General features: G+C 30.6%; 3 protein-coding genes across 4 annotated transcripts in view; 1 reads left to right on the top strand and 2 right to left on the bottom strand.

Moving 5' to 3' along the window:
* Window positions 1-648, bottom strand: part of LOC101488662 (eukaryotic translation initiation factor 4B3) — a 3,363-nt gene extending 2,715 nt beyond the window's left edge. Inside the window, exon 1 of the mRNA XM_073370298.1 lies at window positions 13-648. Within this exon, the coding sequence (XP_073226399.1) occupies window positions 13-550 (538 nt within the window). The 5' untranslated portion in view covers window positions 551-648. The remainder of the gene's footprint in view (window positions 1-12) is intronic.
* Window positions 649-7,186: 6,538 nt separating this feature from the next.
* On the bottom strand, window positions 7,187-11,227 carry LOC101488338 (probable magnesium transporter NIPA6). Its single transcript, XM_004505710.4, has 9 exons — window positions 10,962-11,227; window positions 10,102-10,158; window positions 9,917-10,007; window positions 9,664-9,824; window positions 9,471-9,598; window positions 9,223-9,360; window positions 8,106-8,198; window positions 7,872-7,989; window positions 7,187-7,735 (listed from the first exon to the last, which is right to left on the bottom strand). Exons 1-9 carry the CDS (start codon window positions 11,083-11,085, stop codon window positions 7,641-7,643), a joined length of 1,005 nt encoding a protein of 334 aa, XP_004505767.1. The 5' UTR covers window positions 11,086-11,227; the 3' UTR covers window positions 7,187-7,640.
* Window positions 11,228-14,453: 3,226 nt separating this feature from the next.
* The window catches only part of LOC101515586 (inactive leucine-rich repeat receptor-like serine/threonine-protein kinase At1g60630), a 6,536-nt gene continuing 2,750 nt past the window's right edge, over window positions 14,454-18,239 (top strand). The window contains exons 1-2 of one of the 2 annotated variants that reach the window (XM_012717261.3): window positions 14,454-14,601; window positions 15,082-17,027. In XM_012717261.3, the coding sequence (XP_012572715.1) occupies window positions 15,674-17,027 (1,354 nt within the window). In that variant the 5' untranslated portion in view covers window positions 14,454-14,601; window positions 15,082-15,673. Of the gene's footprint in view, window positions 14,911-15,081; window positions 17,028-18,239 lie in introns of both variants that reach the window. The other variant, XM_004505709.4, reaches the window with a different exon arrangement.

The following is an 18,239-nucleotide window of genomic DNA, read 5'->3' as shown; positions in this document are numbered from 1 at the left end:
TTTCCCTATTATCCCTTTCCCTTCGCTCAAACCCATTCCCAACACCAACAGAAGTTTTCTTAGCAGCCGCCCAATTATCAATCTCATCCGCTCTAGAAGGCGGCGCCGACTCACGATTCGAATCCCTAGAACCAAAAGAATTGTTTCGTCTCAAGTCATCAGAAACCCTAGACGAACCCCATCTGGAATTAGAACCCTCATCACCTCCACCAGTCCGATTAGGACGGTCACCGTAAGATCTAAAGCCGCCACCAATACGAGTCCTATCACGTTCGAGTTCCTCAGCGGTTCGTTGACGTGGACCGGTGGGGAGATCAACGGGATCTTGTTGTGTAAAGGAAGAAAGTGGTTTGGCAGTGAATTCAGCCAAAGATAGGGTTTGGGCTTTCTTCTTTTTGGGCTTTGTAGCAGCAGCAACAGCGAGAGAAGGGAATTCAGCTAGTGGTTTGGTATCATTGTTGTTGGTTTGTTGAAGGAGTTCGGCTTCGTGTTCCTCTGAATCGAGTGCCCAAGCACCGGGTTTAGACCAAGCAGATACAGTAGCCGCCATTCTCTTTTCTCTTCCAAAACTCGTAGGTAGCAGTAACAGTATCGCACAAAACAATGCTCACACTTTACTTTAGCGTTTTTTGCCAGCAAATCTTAGCTACCCAGCGATTTATATAAACCTCATCAACGGTCCAGATTTTTTAATCTAATTTTAATACTAACGTTATTTTTAATCAATTCTTTTAAAGATATATTCTTTTTAAAATTTAGTCAAAAATAACAAGATTTTGTTTTTGCAAATTTTATTATCATTAAATGTCACTTTCCAACCGCTTTTTCATCAACTAATTTTGAATATATAATATTATGTGCTAATTTTCTGTGTTCTATGATGAGTTTTAATTTTCATTCAGTTTTGGAATTAGATATTTGATTTTATATAAGTTTGTGATTGTTTTCATTTTAGTTTTTGTAAATTTCTTTTATTTAATTTACTTTAAATTTTAAATATAGTGTTTGACGTGACATGTGAATATATTAAATAATTAAAAAAATGAAAATAAGAAAAATTGAATATGTTATATTTTGTCTTTTATTAAAACTCAAAAATAAAGTTGGAGTTATGATTCTCTCATCCTTAGTCTATCATTGCATCACCCATATAAAATTACCAATATTGAATCACTATGTTCTAAACATCAATTGTTCTATCATCGCATCACCCATATAAAATTACCAATATTGAATCACTATGTTCTAAACATCAATTGTTTGGAACACGTGATCATATAACTTATAATTATGGAATTTCACTATTTTAGATAAATAATTCCTTTTCTGATTGAGAGATACACAATTGTGAAATATCCTGTTACAAATGAATACAATCTAAACTTATCTTTTTTTAGTTGATAGAAGCAAATAAATAGGATACAACAATAAGATTTTGAGTTTTTTTTTTTCATGTATACCTTTTTTAAATAAAAAAACTCTATAATATACCTTACTTGAAAATTTATATATTAAAATATTTTATAATTTATTTTTTATTTTAACAAAAGAATAGTTATTAATTTAATAAATAAATAATAATAAAAATATTTGAAAAAATAAAATTATATTAATAAAATAAAGTAAAAAATACATTTAATAGAAAAAAAAACATTACACCAAAATTAAAGCGGTTGAATAGATGTGTCAAAATGTGTTATATTATTTTAACAACGTCCTCCTATTTTGCAAATAAATTAACAATATAATTATATTTTGTTAATAATTTTCTCCTATATTTCCTTCTTATCTAATAAATAAAAGGCTTAATTGCACTTTTGGTCCCCTATTTTAGCTGAATCGCGAAAGTAATCTCCCCATTTTTGTTTCTGCCCAGTTTTGGTCCCCAAACAGAATTTTGATCTAAAACTTTATGAAATTTCATTTTTTTAAAGTCGTACTACACCTTTTATGATCATAGATTTAAGGTATAATTGTTGCAAATGAGATCTTGAGGCATGAAGTGACTTAAATAAATACAAAAAAAAATGAAATTTCACCAAGTTTTGGACCAAAATTATGTTTGAGTGACCAAAACTGAGAATAAATAAAATGGGGGAACTACTTCGCGATTCAGCTAAAATAGAGGGACCAAAACTGCAATTAAACCTAAATAAAAAATAAATATTTTGTTTGATGTACATTAAAATCAAACAAAATCCAATAAAACTTATTTGATGTATTTTGTTTACTTTATCAAGAGGAAAAAATAAGAGGAAATCGTTAACATAATATAATCACGTTGTTTATTTTGGCACATTTAATCAATCATATTATCGTTTCTTTTTGTTAAAATTATTTTACATGATTTTATTAATATAATTTTATTTTTTTTTTAATTTTATTTTTATTTTTTAAATTAACAATTATTTTTATATAAAAATAAAAAAAAATTAAGAGATTATTTAGATGAGATGCGATCTCTTATCAGAGAAAAAACATATTCTTTTCTATAATTGCAAAGCGAAAATGCGATCTCTTAAAAGTAAAAAAACTATAATATTTTAATATATAAATTTTATTATAGAATATAATAGAAAGATTTTAAAAATAAGAACTTAGATGTAAAAAATCCTAAGACTTTAGGATATCCATGTTATATCTTATCTAAACTTTTCTTGTTTATTTATTTTTTAATTGAATTTCTTTTTAAAAACCGTTCAACCCATCGTCTTAAAGATATCTGTTGTATTTATTTATCACAATGAACGAAAATATTTGTTTTCCTTTCATGACAATGTTTTTTTTTAATAATCTAATAACTTTCTTACCCCATTCAATTTTTTAACTTTTTCAATAAAAAGAATAGTAATTGTATTCCATTCTAGTCTGATCTTAGTCTTACTAAAAAATTGTTTGATATTATTATTTTTTCCTACTAAATTCGATTATATATATATATATACACACATATTTAGTAAATTTGGTGGGAAAAAGATGGGATTGAGATAAAGATGTTAACAATTGAGATTTATAGAAGAAAAAAAAAAGGAGAATGAGAAAGGAGTTAACTAAAATGTTTTCTTTTAGTTCATACTTGTTTTCTTTTGATTCTAACTAATCTACTAATTTTTTTTATTAAACGTATGCCATTGTTTTGATGTATTTAAGAGAGAATATTGGGGCTATGTTCACTCAGTGTTTCCCTTTTCTTTAGATGTTTTTATAAATCTACAAATTGTTTGTTTGGATCTTTGTATGTCACTAGTGTTTTGTACATCATAGAGGTTTTCTTCGCAGGGAAGTAATCAATAAACATTTAGAGAGTAACAATAATAAGATTAAGATGATAACGGTGAAAAATGAAAAATAAAATTGATAAATATTGGACAAATCCTGACACAATTAACATTTTGCAATCAATTGTTGTTGTTATTGATCCAAGGATGATGTTATTTTAGTGTAGTATTATATTGACCTTTTATATGCAAACACTAGCAAACCCAAATGTCTTGTATTAGATGATTTTATGTCCAATATCAAGGTACTTAGGAGAGTTTCTAATCTAGCCTACTAGAAAATACAAACAAACAATGATGATGAGGACAATGTTGTGTGTTGCTACAAAAACAAAGGTCGTAGTGTTGATTCTAAGATCGAAATTGAAAAATATCTAAAAGAAAACCAAATACCTTACAATAAATATCTATTTAGGGAGGTGTTAGTTATTCTCACGTCTAGTGTAGCTTAAGAGTATGCATTCAACACGAGAGGAAGGGTCGTCAATAATCATTGTATTTATCTAGCGTCCAAAATAGTGAAAAGGTTTGTTTGTATGCAAGATTGATTCAAAGGAAAACCTCCTTGAATAATTTATGATGTGGTCCTTGATGAGATCTAAACTTTTAAAAAAGGTAAATTGTTGGTTATTTATTTTGGTTTTATCATTAGTTAATTTTATACAAAATTGAATTGTGTGCTTGTTGTGATATGATTGACAATTTCAAGTACATTGTTATTTACGATGCACTCATTACGAAATTTTTCAAGATCGGTTAGCAAACTATAATTCTTCTGAGTGCTAACATATTTAGTAACAATGAGTTGGCTGTACTAACCAACTATTTGTCCCCTTTGATCTAACAATTCAATTATTGAATAATCACTTGATACAAAATATTTAATATTAATTTCTCTTTATAGAAAAACATAGAGTCGATAAATTAAGAATAAATAATAATAATAATAATAATAATAATAATAATAATAATAATAATAATAGTATAATGTAATTATAAGAAATACTATTATAAACCAATCTTATAATTTTATTTTTTTTATATATTCTATCGTTCCTCTCAAGTTAAAGGTTTTTAATCGTTGAACTTGTTACAAATACATTTTTGAAAAGACAATATCAAACCAAACCAACTCTAGAGAAATGAGCAACCAAAAAGAGCAACAATCATAATAAAGAGATGAACCAACAAAGAAATGAACAACTAAAGAAGGAAGAGGTAATCATGTCACACAGTCACAGTAAAGATAAAAATCAACAGAGAGAGGAGAAATAAAAGAATGAGTTGCAGTTAAAGAGAGACGAACAACAAGAGAATAAACTTCATTCAAAAAGAGGAACTAATAGAGAGGAGTATTCAAAGAAGGAGAATTAGTCATATCAAAGAATCACAATAAATAGAGATGAACCAACTGAGAGGAGTAGCCAAGTAATGAGCATCAACCATATCAAACAGTCACAATAAAGAGATGAAACAATTCATATAAAATCAACCAAAGAATGAGCATTAGCTATATCAAACAATTATAATAAAGAGATGAACTAATCGAGAGAAAAACAACCAAAGAAGCCTACACAACTGCATCATAAAGAGAAAGTAGAACGACGTAGAATCGGAAAAATATGATTATACTCTCAAACTTTTGGGAACTCAACATCAAAATAATGGTGACACACTTGAGGATCGAACCAAACTTTAGGTATCATATTAACAATGGACATTCATACAAAAAGAGAAAGGAGATTAAGGTTCCAATATAATGTAATAGTATTGAATAATGACTTGATACAAAAGACTCACTATTAATTTTTATTTATAAGGATACATTGGCTCAATCAAAAAATCAAGAACAAGTCCTAATAATAAATAATATAAAATCTAATCATAAGAGATATTTTAATATTATACGAGTCATGCTAACAAGGGCACTTGTTAAGGCTACAAAAGGAGAAATTTTGTATTGGGAATAATAAATTTTGAACTTTCAAATGTTGAAAACACAATTTTCAATGCATTGTTTATGTTAGCTTTTCACATATTATAAAGGCAAAATACATCTGGAGTCCTTTAAGCAACATGAAAAACGAAATTAACATATTAGTTCTTTGTTTTTATTTTTTGTAAGTCTTTTATCTTTTTTTTTTTTAGTGTCAAATTAACTTTTATATTTGTAAATGCTTACCCCATTGATCCTAATTTCAAACCAACAAAATTGAAATTCAAAATTCTTCTAATTTTTCAATAAATCCGTGTAATTCTCAAGGAGTTTTTATTGCAATAATCATAAGAACATAAGCCCTCAATCAAATTTTAGAAAAAGAACTAAACAAGAGAGAATTCTAGTGAGATATATTTTAGGGTTATTAAATTAATCACAAAATTCTCTCAATCTATGTCATGAAATCACATGAAAATTTATGATGTTGTTCTCTTTTTTTATTGATAACAAAATTTATAGTACCATTTTAAAGATATCAAACTAAAAATGACTAAAACGAGGTTAAGATTAAAAATTATTCAACATTGTAACTTTTACAAATATAAATGGTTAACTTGATACACAAAAAAGATTAACGAATCAATTTTTTATTTTTCATGTAATTTAAAGGACTACACGGTGTATTTATCCAATTATAAAACAAACCTAAAAAATATGTTCTAATATTCCTTTATTCCTTTTTTTTTTATCGAATATGTTCTAATATTCTTATATATGGGATCTTCCATATATTTTAAAAGAAATAAAGGAACCCATTTAGAGATTTAAAAAAAATTGTAAATTCTTTAAGTAGAGAGAAGTTATGAAAATAAAAAAAAAAAAAGTTGGTATTGGTATCCATAAGTCAAAATAAATACAAAATATGAATTACTTAAAAAATGACGCAGGTTCAAACAATTAGTTTTTTTAATCGTAAAAAATATATATTTATTTATTTAAATCGCTAGAAATTACATCGATCAACAATACAATTCAAAGTCGCTGAAAATGAAAACGATGAATTTGCGACTAAGTTCACAAATCTAAGTTAATGGCATAAAATGACAAAATGTCTACAAATATGACAAAATTGAAGTGTCTGAAATACTCATGCATTCAGAGCTACACCGTTGATTACACAAAAATCATTCATTTGAATTTTCACTAAACTGAAATTGTTTTGTCAATCTAAAATCAAACAAATAGAATATCAAAACAACACCGCAATAAGATAGAAAACCAAAACACGTCCCAAGAAGACGACGAAATCATGAGAAAAAAACTAAATATATAGAAGAACAATGATGTGTATATATAGACAGGGCAATTGCCCTCACAAAACAATTCTCCTTTACTTATAGTACTTATGTATTGCTTAGATTGTAAATATATGTTGCTTTAATTATATGAGCCGCCTATTTGTAAAAGTGGTTAGGATGAATGGTTCAAAATTAAATTGTTAAATATGTATTTTTTAGCTTTAAAATGAAATTGGAAGTTTTGATATTGTCTTTTGATTAAATTGTGAGTGAGTAAATATTTTTAAAAAATATTCGGTATTTAAGTAACTTGATACAATTTACTGAAAAAAAAGTTATATAAAGAATTTAAATTCATTGCCTCCTAATTTCACATCAGAAAAGGCATATACTGATAACATTATCAAATTTTCACTTAGTTCGCTTGGAATCAAAGCAACTTATACAGAATTTTAGATATATACACACCCCATTATCAGTGAGAAACAAATAAATTTTCAAAAGATAGATGCCATGTAAAAAGCAGGTTAAACTCGGCAACACTAGGTGTTTTGGGTCAACCATAATTACCATTAGGTCATATTTATTCGCTAATGCTCTTGAGTCTAAGCAGCAAAAAACATTAATAAAAGACAGTCACAAAACAATATCCAACGAACTGATGCAGAAGATCAGAATAACAGCATCTTCAACATTTTAAATGGGAAGCAACGAATCAATATAATTTATCATCTCCAATAATAGTAACGAAAAAATATCTTATAATTAAATGAGAAATATAAACTGAAACATATAAACAATTGATTATTATCTACTAAAATAATAAAAAGAAAAATTACACTTGACTATACCATGAATGATAGAATATACAACTAGATCAGTAATTAATCGCAATTGTTGCAATGAGCAGCAACCCTAGAAATGCTTTGAGATGATCCAGAGAATAGCTGCCAAAGAAATGCTCAGAAAAATATAGTACCATAGAGTGCTTGAATTCAAGCTCCAGCATGAAAGGACAAGCAATCCCCACCGCAAAAATGCACCACTCACAACCATGGGAAGACACGTTTCATTGTATCGTTGCTTAAAGAATATGTTCCCTTCCATCGACCTCAGAAGGAAACGTCAATTTTGAAGATAATCAGAACCATTTATAACGATAAGATGTTCATCCTCAACACATTTTATCGAATCTTCTTTGATAAACCACGTCAAGGACCCTGCTCCAAATAGTGAACAGACAGTCACTTCATGAGGTTCAATTGTTATAGAGAAATCATGGTTGTTCGTGAGATAGACTATTAATGAATTCGCAAACGTGTAGGAAATGATTGAAAGTAACATGTTATTCTATACCTTGCCTAGTGGATTCTTCCTGTTCTTTAGTCCCATGTAAAATGATTGTTCCCGAAAGAACGGTGATGAATCCGCATATCTCAGAGGCTATGCTGCTGACATCCTGACCAGACCAATCCTGCAAGGGAAACCAATGAAAGAAAAAAGTCAGGCTTTTCATATTCCAGTGTTCAACAAATGAAAGGTATGATAGATTGCCAAAAGAGTCCAAGAAACATGAATCCATTATCATACCTTAAACATTATTGCACTTGCAATAATTGTAAGAGTTGTGAACATCACATAATATACAGGAGAAATGATTGTTGCATTGAATGTATCCAGGGCCTGAAACATAGTTGAATGTGAAATAAAATAAACTCAAGAATAAGGAGTTAAAGATATAACATAGATTAACAATAAGAAAATTGATGTCCGCAGGAACTGATACAGATCAGTTGACAAAACATTACTGCAATCAGGTTCCTCTGTTTGCAACTTAATATCAAACTAATGAAATTTCTTTTTGTCTAACCCCTCGGTTCCCAAAAGTCACATTGGACCTCGATTAATTGATCCGAGTCAACTGGGATGGACACATATAAGAGGAAAAATCTTTTTCTTAGGAAAACTAATCTCCTCACTACTTGAAACATGTGTTGGTTACTTGGTTAAAATAATACAACTTTGGATCATGTATATGGATGAAAAACCACATGAATAAGTGTAATTACTCAAATTCAAAAGATTGCATTTTAAGCTTCTACGTATTAATTGCAATGGGTCATGCCATGTTTTCTCAATTTGTATCCAGTTCAAAACATCAATTTTTTCATGCACATAGATGTCAAAATACAGAATGTGCCCTACTCCATGCTGCCCTGGTATCCTATCAAGTGCAGTGCATCATTTTATAAACAGCTGAAACGTAATCAACAAATAAAGTAGGGCCTTTCTTGGAAACATATTATTATTGACCCGCTCCTGATGAAAATCGTGACAAGCTTTTTATAGTTATTATGCACAAAGGATTGGAGGCGAAAGACTTCTACTTGCAACTTGCAAGCCATCACTTTATAGTCAACTGAGTTTTATATTGATTCTTGACTAACCTAATTTAAAAAGATCAGCTCTTCTAGCACCTGTGTTAAAACCAGAAGAGCAGCCATGTGACTGTGTTTGATAAGACAAGTTTTCCTCTTACAAAACAACTACAGAAACAGAATAAGCTTTGACCGGTGGAACACACTAGAGTAAAAAACCATAAATCATGCATCAAAGCAAGGCCAAATTTGCATCCAGTACATTAAATAAACATATAGTTTCAGTTTTAAGCTGCACCAACTGAATTTCAAAATTCTGCTGCACTCACCTTGTTAAGGTAATTCAACTGTGTAATGACGCATATCACAGCCACTATAACAAAAAACCAAGTTTGGGGATAAGCTATTTGACTTATTCCATCAAGTGTAAGCTTTATTGCAATTCCAATGGCCTTTATGCTCACCACCTGAATAGTTTAAAAAAATCATTGATGAGCAGATCAAAATACAGTTAAGTGCATGCACTGAATTTCAATATTAGACTTCTTGATTTCATAATTGTTACAGACATAATTACCGTGAGGGAGCCCATTAATGAACAGATTCCCAAGTAGACAAGCATATTCGTCTGTCCATATCGAGGTTCAAAATTTAAAATCAAGACCAAAACTACTGAAACTGTTGCGGCGGCATACATCATAAAGTCTGTTGAAAAGGAAAAGATATCAATTAAAAACTCAATAGGAAATTAATTAAAAACTCAATCCAACCTGGTTGAGTGGCCAATTCCCATATTTCTTGAACAGAATTCGGAGTGTGTTCTTGTGGTGCATGGATGACAATAACAATTGATCCGACAATGCAGGATACACATCCCAACACACCCATCTTCTGAAGTCGCTCCTTCAACAAGAAGTGAGCCAAAACAGAACTAGCAATATATACTGGATATGTTAGTCGATTCTGCCGTAAAATCAGAATATTCAACCAGAAAATTTTAATTGTTAATTAAATCACGAATACCTGACAATGATGCTAAGTGCGCCGAGAGGAGTAACCAAAACTGCTGGAGCATAAATATAAGCCACAAAGTTTGCAGCTTCCCCAGTAATCACTGTAAGCAAATAGTTCAAGATCCATGTGAGTTTCATTTCAAAAATTCAAATCAAACCTAATACCACAGAGAGAAAGTGCATTGCTATACTTACTTGTTATCATGCCAGCCCACCATAGTGGCTCTAGAAGATAAGTATAACCACCACCTCCTGCAAATGTCAGTACATAAATCATAAGCAAGAATGACAATGAAGGTAGTTTATACATCACATTAGCAGTAGCAGCAACAGCAATGGTAAGTTTGATCCGCTTCAGGGAACTTCCGACCGACGTCTAGACTAAAAGTGAAACAAAACTATGAAACATTGACAGATACATAATACATCACTGAGACCGACACATCGACAAAATAGAAGTGATTGAATGTAACTATGGTCAGTGTTACATAAAACAAAACACGTTTAGCAATCTAGGTATGTTAGACTAGGGGCCAGCTTGTTACCGAATTATAAAATAAGTGATTTTCACATTCATTAATTTACAGATTATTTGTTAGAGATTTTTAAGTAAAGCCGAAGTTGTTTTGTATTTGTCTAGCAAAATGAAACTCACGTTTTTTAAACTCACGTTATGAGGAGCTACTCAAAACAGCTTCTCATGACAATTCTTAAAAGTGATTATTTTAATTATAAAAAAATGATAACAATAGAAATGAATGGGAAAAAAAAAAACTTTGGCATTGAGTTTTTTTTTTTTTTTAAATCAGAATTTATTAAAAATGAAAATTGTATGCATACTGAATTTTAGTGTAAACTTAAGATTCAATTTTAACGCCAACACTAACAGATTGAGTATGTTATGGATCTGATCCAAGGTATTACTACCCAAAACAAGTGATCATTGTTAAATGCAGTACTTAGGTAATGAAAACAAATAACTAATATCAGCAGAAAGCGTGAAATTTAAATTGAAAAAAATGATTTGATTTGATTTGATGAAAAAGGAGGTGAACCTGCACGAGTACCGCGTGAAGCAGCACGTTTAAGACCTTTCTTCTTCAAGATGAAGCTAGCACCAATGAATCCACTTGAACATACCGCAAGTATCAACCCCTTGTAATTCTCTGAAACTCCCATCACTACTTGCTACTTTTTCCCGCCAAAAGAAAGATCGAAGTTCTTCGATCGAGGAGTGAGTGATAACAGAGAATAGCGCAGCACAGTGTGTTTGTTGTTGTGTAGGCGAAAGCGCTTACTTGTTGACTGGTATGAAAAGGAAAAATGCTTACAATTTTAATTTTAAATTTATTAATAAAATCAAAATTAGTCCTTTGCTTTTCAGAAGTTTCCGCTGATGTCCCGCGGGGTTGATTCTCTCCTTTGCGAAATATCCGCCTGAGGATGCGCCTCCTTGTTCATCCATGTGATCATCCCCTCTTTTTTCTTTATTTTCATAAATCACCCAATTGGCCCCCTAAAATATGAAATTCTAGGTCGGACATTTATCTACTTAATTTTTAAAATAAGTTAATAATACTCTCATATTGAAATATGTCATAGTACTTATCTAAAGTTGAGGTGAACATTACCTTACAATTATCCAACTCATCCTCACATCATCTGAAAGAGGATATTTGTTCGATTCTGAAAGCACGTAAAAAATATATTAATTTATCAAATCTTAAGAAATGAAATTCAAATTCATTTTTTTAAAATTGAAACTCGTTTATTATTGCAACACTAACATATCTATTTATATAATTTATTATTGTTTTTCTTTCTTGATTTCATTCGTATCTTATTTGACCAAAACCTTCATTTATGTGATTCATTCTTCTTCTTTTTCTATGTGTTCAAATTGTAGAAAATGAAAAAATTAATAACTAGTTATTTTTATTCCTCCATAGATGAAAGCTTAAATCACTTGATTCTCAAATATCATTGTGAAAAAAAATTGTTAAAATTTCTACAACTAAGAAGAACTTTGGAAGATAATTCTTTTCATGCCCTTTGCCAAATGTAATCTCTCCAATTTCGTTTCTCTTTTTTTTTTTTCAACTGTTATCTCAAAGCTTGTTCATCGATTTCTCTAATTTTTTCAGAATGATATATACACACACACAACTTCTTTATATGGATTGATGAGGTTGATGTACTAAGTTTGCTTAATGGAAAACAAACAAAATGTGTGGAAGACAAAATTGTTGGGCAAAATTGACAGTTTCTAAAAAAAAAAATCTCATATAAGAATAATGGAGTTAATGATGTTTAAAAAGCAAGAATGATAAACAAACTAATATCATTATCTAAGAACCATCAGAGTGAATAGGTGTGAAAGACAAGGTTGATCAACAAAGTTGAATCATTAAGGAATGAAGTCAAAATATTAAAGTATATTTTGACAATAATGTTTATATTCTATATTTTGAACTATTGTTGCGGGATACATTAATTTGAATGTGTTTATGTAACCTTATTGTTCAAAAATATAAAGCATTTAATTTAGTACCTGAAATTTATAATTTATAAACAAATAGGTCTCCAACATATTACAATTACAAATAAATTAGCTCATGTGACATACTTTTTTAAAATAAACTAAATACTAGAACGCATTAATAAAATTCATTTAACTCTAAATAAGTTTCAATTATTAAGTAATAAGTGACAATTACACAATTTAAAATATATCATAATACCACTAAATTAAGTGTCAATTACATAATCTAGATGATTCAAAAAGAGATTAATAAGTAGTACGTGTCAATTACATCATTCAAAATATACCAAAACAACAACAAGACAAAAAAATGATTCAAAATGTTTCATTCTTCAATTGCTTCAATATTTAAAAATTCACTCATATGTTTACTACTCTAGATTAGGAATGAAATATATAAAATCTAGCATATTTGTTCTCGAGTCAAACTTAGAAAATGACACTCTGATAGCTGGTGGTACATGAGTTAGTCCTAACATAGATGGTGGTGTTCTCATAAATGAAAGTGGTTGTACATTCATGAATGGCGGTGTAGGTCCTTTAATGGATGGTGGTCTTCAAATCCATCAAAAATATATAATTGGTTCTCTAAGTCCAGTCTTACGCATATAAATGAAAATGGAACAATGTGAAGGAGTTGGAAAATACAAGAAAAGGAGGATTTGAATTGTGTTATGCCATTTCTAAATTATACTTCGATTTTTTTGCACATATACTTTTTTTTATCAAAATATTCAACTTACTCTTATAAATCAACATTGGGAAAAGTCAACCTTGTAACAACACGAACACGTTTCACCAAACTTTACGCGGTCAAGGTGAAATAAAGTTTTGGTTTCTTTTGTCTTCGTCTAATCATCAGAGGATATACCTTATATAGCGAGACATGTTTTACTGCACTTGTTTCCTTAGTATTTCTTTTATGCTTTTGTTCTAATAGAAGATCTCTAAAGTACTTGTAATTTAGACTACTTTCAATAGTTATAACATAATTTTTTGCTTTAATCTGCACACTTAGCATTGCACACTTAGCATATATAATTAGGAGATAATTGTTCTTTATTTATATATATTTGTTATCGTCAAAATATTAAGCAGATAAATAGAAGTAGGACCACTATTTTGGTGATATAGCAGATAAATAGAAGTAGGACCACTTCTTTGTCGTTCTTATTTATAATCTACGAGGATCATACTCGATAAATAGAAGTAGGACCACTATTTTGGGCTTGGTCTCTCGTTAGCCCAACACAACAACAAAATAAAGACATGACCTCTTCAGTTCATATCTTTTTAATTGTTTGATTCGATTTGGATGTGATTCTTAAAAAATGATTAATTTTAAAAAATTCAACTATAAAATAAATTTTATTTATTTAAATATTTTTAATAATTATAGTTAGCAAAAAAGTTTAATGAATTGAGATACAATTCTTAAATATATTAGTGTAGAAATATAATTAATATTGTATTAATAATGTAAATTAACAAATAATTTTATTTAAGAAAAAAACATGACAAATAAAATATTTGAAATTTGGCAAAGGGAGTATGTTAATTATTTCATACCTTACAAAACCTGACATATTCATTAGTTAATTAATATTATCTTTTACAATAATTGATGAGAAATTATAAAAAAAACTAATAATTGATGGGAAAAAAAGACAAAAGAAAGTACTCTATACCACAGCTAGTGATTTATTTATAAAAATTATTTGAAATTAATTTTTAAAGTTTAAGACTTGTATTGATTTTAGGAAATAAAAAAGTAAACGTCAAAATGATTTGTAAAAATTAGCAACACTTTTTGTTTACACCTTTTTCAATTTAATTTAAGTGAAATAACTCATTTATTATTATGGGAAAGGCAAGAGTAATATGACAGATGGCAAGAGTCAATGGTTACTCTGATACACGAGCTCAACCATATTTTTTGTCTGACAAATATCCATGCTTATTTAATAGCAACACGTGGCAGGAGTTGTTTTTCTTTTTCTCACCTCAACTTTTTTGTGAAATGTCATTTATATCACTCTCCCCCCTCCCCCTTTTGCCTTCAATTCGATCACCTATTTCCTGATGGAAAAAAGGGGGACCTTAAGCTTTCGGGAGAGCAACAAAGAAAGAAAAGGCCAGACACACAACTAGCAGTATGTCTCTCAAATTATTACTACAATACCAATTCTGAGTAGTTTCAATTATAGCGTTTTAGCATTTGGATTTGGAATTACCATGTGTGTTACTGTCACAAAAATTGTTATTTTCATGTAACCATCTAAATGCATTTACTAATTTCCCAAGAAGAAAGTCCAAACCATTTTCAGTCTGGGTCGGTGTTCAATTCTACTCATCATTCTATTCACTAGTTATTGCAATGATTCCAATGAAGAGTATTGGATCCCACTTCAACCAAGTTTTTAATAACTGCTAAATTCCATGAGTACGAGCAACCCAAGAAAGTAAGTACTAGTACTCAAAAATTACCACATGGATTTGTTTTGTTTTGTTTATTTTATTTTACTTTTTCAATAGGATCAATTTTCAATAGTATAAAAAAATTACAGCGTGTACTTATTTTTGTTTGCTTGTTGGTTCAGTTGTTCACTGTTTGTTTAATAATGCTTCTGCAGTTCAACATTATAGAAAGAAAGAAAGAAAGAAAGAAATCATAGAGAAACGAAAAGAATGGTTATTGTTTTTGGTCTGAGTAATTTCACGTGAGAGTTCTGCTATTGTGTCCGTGACGTGACGAGTTTTGCAAGCATGTTGCTGAATGAACAGTTTCGACAAACCAAAGATTAACAAAACCACAGAGTAAGTGTCTCCACAAATTTAATGGATTCATTCATAGCTATTGCTTCTGTTCTGCACACTACAATGTCAATTTTGTTCTGTTCAAAGAATGAGTCAACCAAATGAAAAATGTGAAGCAGCAAGCACAAATGTTACTAGATCTGAAGAGTTTTGTTATTTCTAAAGTCTCAATTAACGTTACTTTTTTGGGGTGATTTAAGTAGGTGAATCAAACCCTACCCAACATGCATTAAAGAATTTCGATATCTTCCACGCAAACAATGGCTATTGTTATGGAATTGGAAAAACTAAATCAGGTGAAACAGAACACCTAATTGCAACCGTACTACGTTGATTATTCTTATCTACTCCTACTACTACAAAACTAGGTGTTGTGTTTGTGTTGTGTTGGGGTCCCATTTTTCTAATATGAAGAGACTCTCATTTTCCTCTCTATTTTTCATCATCTATATATTTTATCTCTTCTTGTTTCTTCAACTAGTTAGTTCACAAGACGATTCACAACCACTTCTAGCACTCAAATCCTCCATTGATGTTCATAACAAGCTTCCATGGCTACAACAAGGAAACGACGTGTGCACTTGGTTAGGAGTCAGAGATTGTTTCAAAGGAAAAGTTAGAAAGCTAGTACTTGAATTTTTCAACTTAACAGGAACATTAGATTCAAACATTTTGACCCGTTTAGATCAACTTCGAGTTCTTAGTTTCAAAGGTAACTCACTCTCTGGTCAAATCCCTAACCTCTCTTCTCTCGTCAACCTCAAATCTATTTACCTTAACGATAACAATTTCTCCGGCGAGTTTCCGGCTTCTGTTTCCACTCTCCACCGAGTTAAAGTCATTGTTATTTCCGGTAATAGAATATCCGGCGAGATTCCGGCGTCGTTGCTTAAGCTTCCTCGGCTCTATGTTCTCTACTTGCAAGACAATTTGTTCACCGGTTCGATACCTGGTTTCAACCAAACAGGGCTTAAGTACTTGAATGTCTCGAATAACAAACTCTCCGGCGAGATTCCGGTGACGCCTGCATTGATCCGATTCAATGCGTCGTCGTTTTCGGGAAACTTAGGGTTATGCGGAGAACAGATCCACCGTGAATGCATAAGCAGTACTCTGTTACCGCCAACGGCGCCGTCGATGGGTCCAGTTGGAGGGAACGGTAAAACGACGTCGTCGAAATCGAACCGTACCAAAATTATGAAGATAATTGGAGGGAGTGTTGGTGGGTTTGTGTTGTTGTTGATATGCTTGATAATTTTGTTGTGGGTAATTTGTAAGAACCGTAGGAAGAGAGTGGGTTCGAGTAGGAGCAAGGGTGGTGACGTGGCGGAAGGAGAAAATGCGGTAGGAGGAGGTGGAGTAGGAGGAGAAGGAGAGGGTAGGGGAAGTAATTATGATCGAAATCAAGGGGGTTTTGCTTGGGAAAGTGAAGGTATAGGGAAACTGGTGTTCTGCGGAGCAGGGGATCGAGAAATGGGTTACAGTTTGGAGGATTTACTGAAGGCTTCAGCTGAGACATTAGGGAGGGGTATTATGGGAAGTACGTATAAAGCAGTCATGGAATCAGGCTTCATTGTTACAGTTAAAAGGTTGAAAGATGCTAGGTACCCTGCGTTAGAGGAATTTAGGGCACATATAGAATTACTTGGTAAGCTTAGACACCCTAATTTGGTCCCACTTAGGGCTTACTTCCAAGCTAAAGAAGAACGTCTTCTTGTCTATGATTACTTTCCCAATGGCAGCCTCTTCTCTCTTATTCATGGTATGTTTCTCTTTTATTTCTTTTCTCTTTTATTTTACAAGATTATAGTAGTAATAGTTTTATTATGTCAATGTTCATGAGTTTATGAATTTTGTGTTATCCTTATTCTTTGATGATTTGTCTGAAAATAAGAGTACGGTATTTTGTTTCTCCTATTATAGAGCCAAAATTTCAATTAAGGATGCTACATTAATAGTATAATTTTATTTTTTTTGACAAAAGTATTAATTAATAATTTAAAAATAAATACGTTAGTGTGCACTATAAAAAGTTACAACTGTACATCGCCCTTCGCTGCATATTCAAATAAAAATGGGTATATTCGTATTAATCCTGCTTTCATAGGTTATTCTCTGGGCCTATGGCATTAGTGGATATTATATTCATATAGTCTATGCAATTTAAGCGCTGTGCAAGCTACTCATTCCTTCACTTTTATTTTTATTAGAGGTTTAGAATTTTTATTTAATATCAAATGTTACTTGTTTGTTTTTTTTACTGAATTTGTTAGCTAGTTGTTATTTTGATAGCAAAGGAATGAACTATGATGCTGTTATCATTGTTTCAATCCTTATAACTCTCTTCTACTGTGAGAAATATTTAGCCCGTCGCATCTCTAGATAAAAATTATTTATACATTCTTACAAAAAATTGTGTATTATTTAATTATATTTTAAAAATACATATCATTAAATTTTTTATCATCAAAATAGTGTGTCTAAATTTTTTGACCTCCGAAGATTTTTTTCTTTTTTTATGAGTTAAGAAGTTCAGTCCATGGTCTTCATTTGTTGTTTTAACAATATTGAATTTTAGGTTTCCCAAACAAAATATATATAGTTTGGAAATTTTGTTTTCTATGGTAAATATGGTGTGCAGATTTATTTAATTATGAGTTATTTTATTTTTAAGAGTAATATCAACTGTGAAGCTCGTGAAAAAAGAGTAATGTCACGGATATTTATACATAGCTACTTTGTACATATAGAAATAAAAAAAGAGTAATGTCACGCAGTACTGTGTCTTGACCGTCCGATCCGAATGAATGGCCAAGATCGATTAACGCTGTAATATATATTGAGCAATATAAACCGTTGGATCTCAAATTAGCGGCTGAGATTCATTACAGTGGAGGTGTGCTGCAATTAGTGCAGCAAAACCCTGTCCATAATAATTTGATTTCAGAGGATTGTGTGCATAATTAAGCAGGAA

This window comes from Cicer arietinum, chromosome 6, assembly GCF_000331145.2.
Source record: "Cicer arietinum cultivar CDC Frontier isolate Library 1 chromosome 6, Cicar.CDCFrontier_v2.0, whole genome shotgun sequence".
NCBI classification, from domain to species: domain Eukaryota; kingdom Viridiplantae; phylum Streptophyta; class Magnoliopsida; order Fabales; family Fabaceae; genus Cicer; species Cicer arietinum.
Note: the sequence above shows the minus strand (reverse complement) of the source record. Positions and strands in the feature narration are given on the sequence as shown.

Bases quoted from the DNA above. Each gene is read 5' to 3' on its own strand.
- LOC101488338 (XM_004505710.4), bottom strand. From the start codon at position 11,085: ATGGGAGTTTCAGAGAATTACAAGGGGTTGATACTTGCGGTATGTTCA. The intron at 10,008-10,101 runs GTAAGTATAGCA...ATTTGCTTACAG, and splicing joins GTGGGCTGGCATGATAACAA to TGATTACTGGGGAAGCTGCA. The intron at 9,361-9,470 runs GTAATTATGTCT...TAAACTATTCAG, and splicing joins CATTAATGGGCTCCCTCACG to GTGGTGAGCATAAAGGCCAT.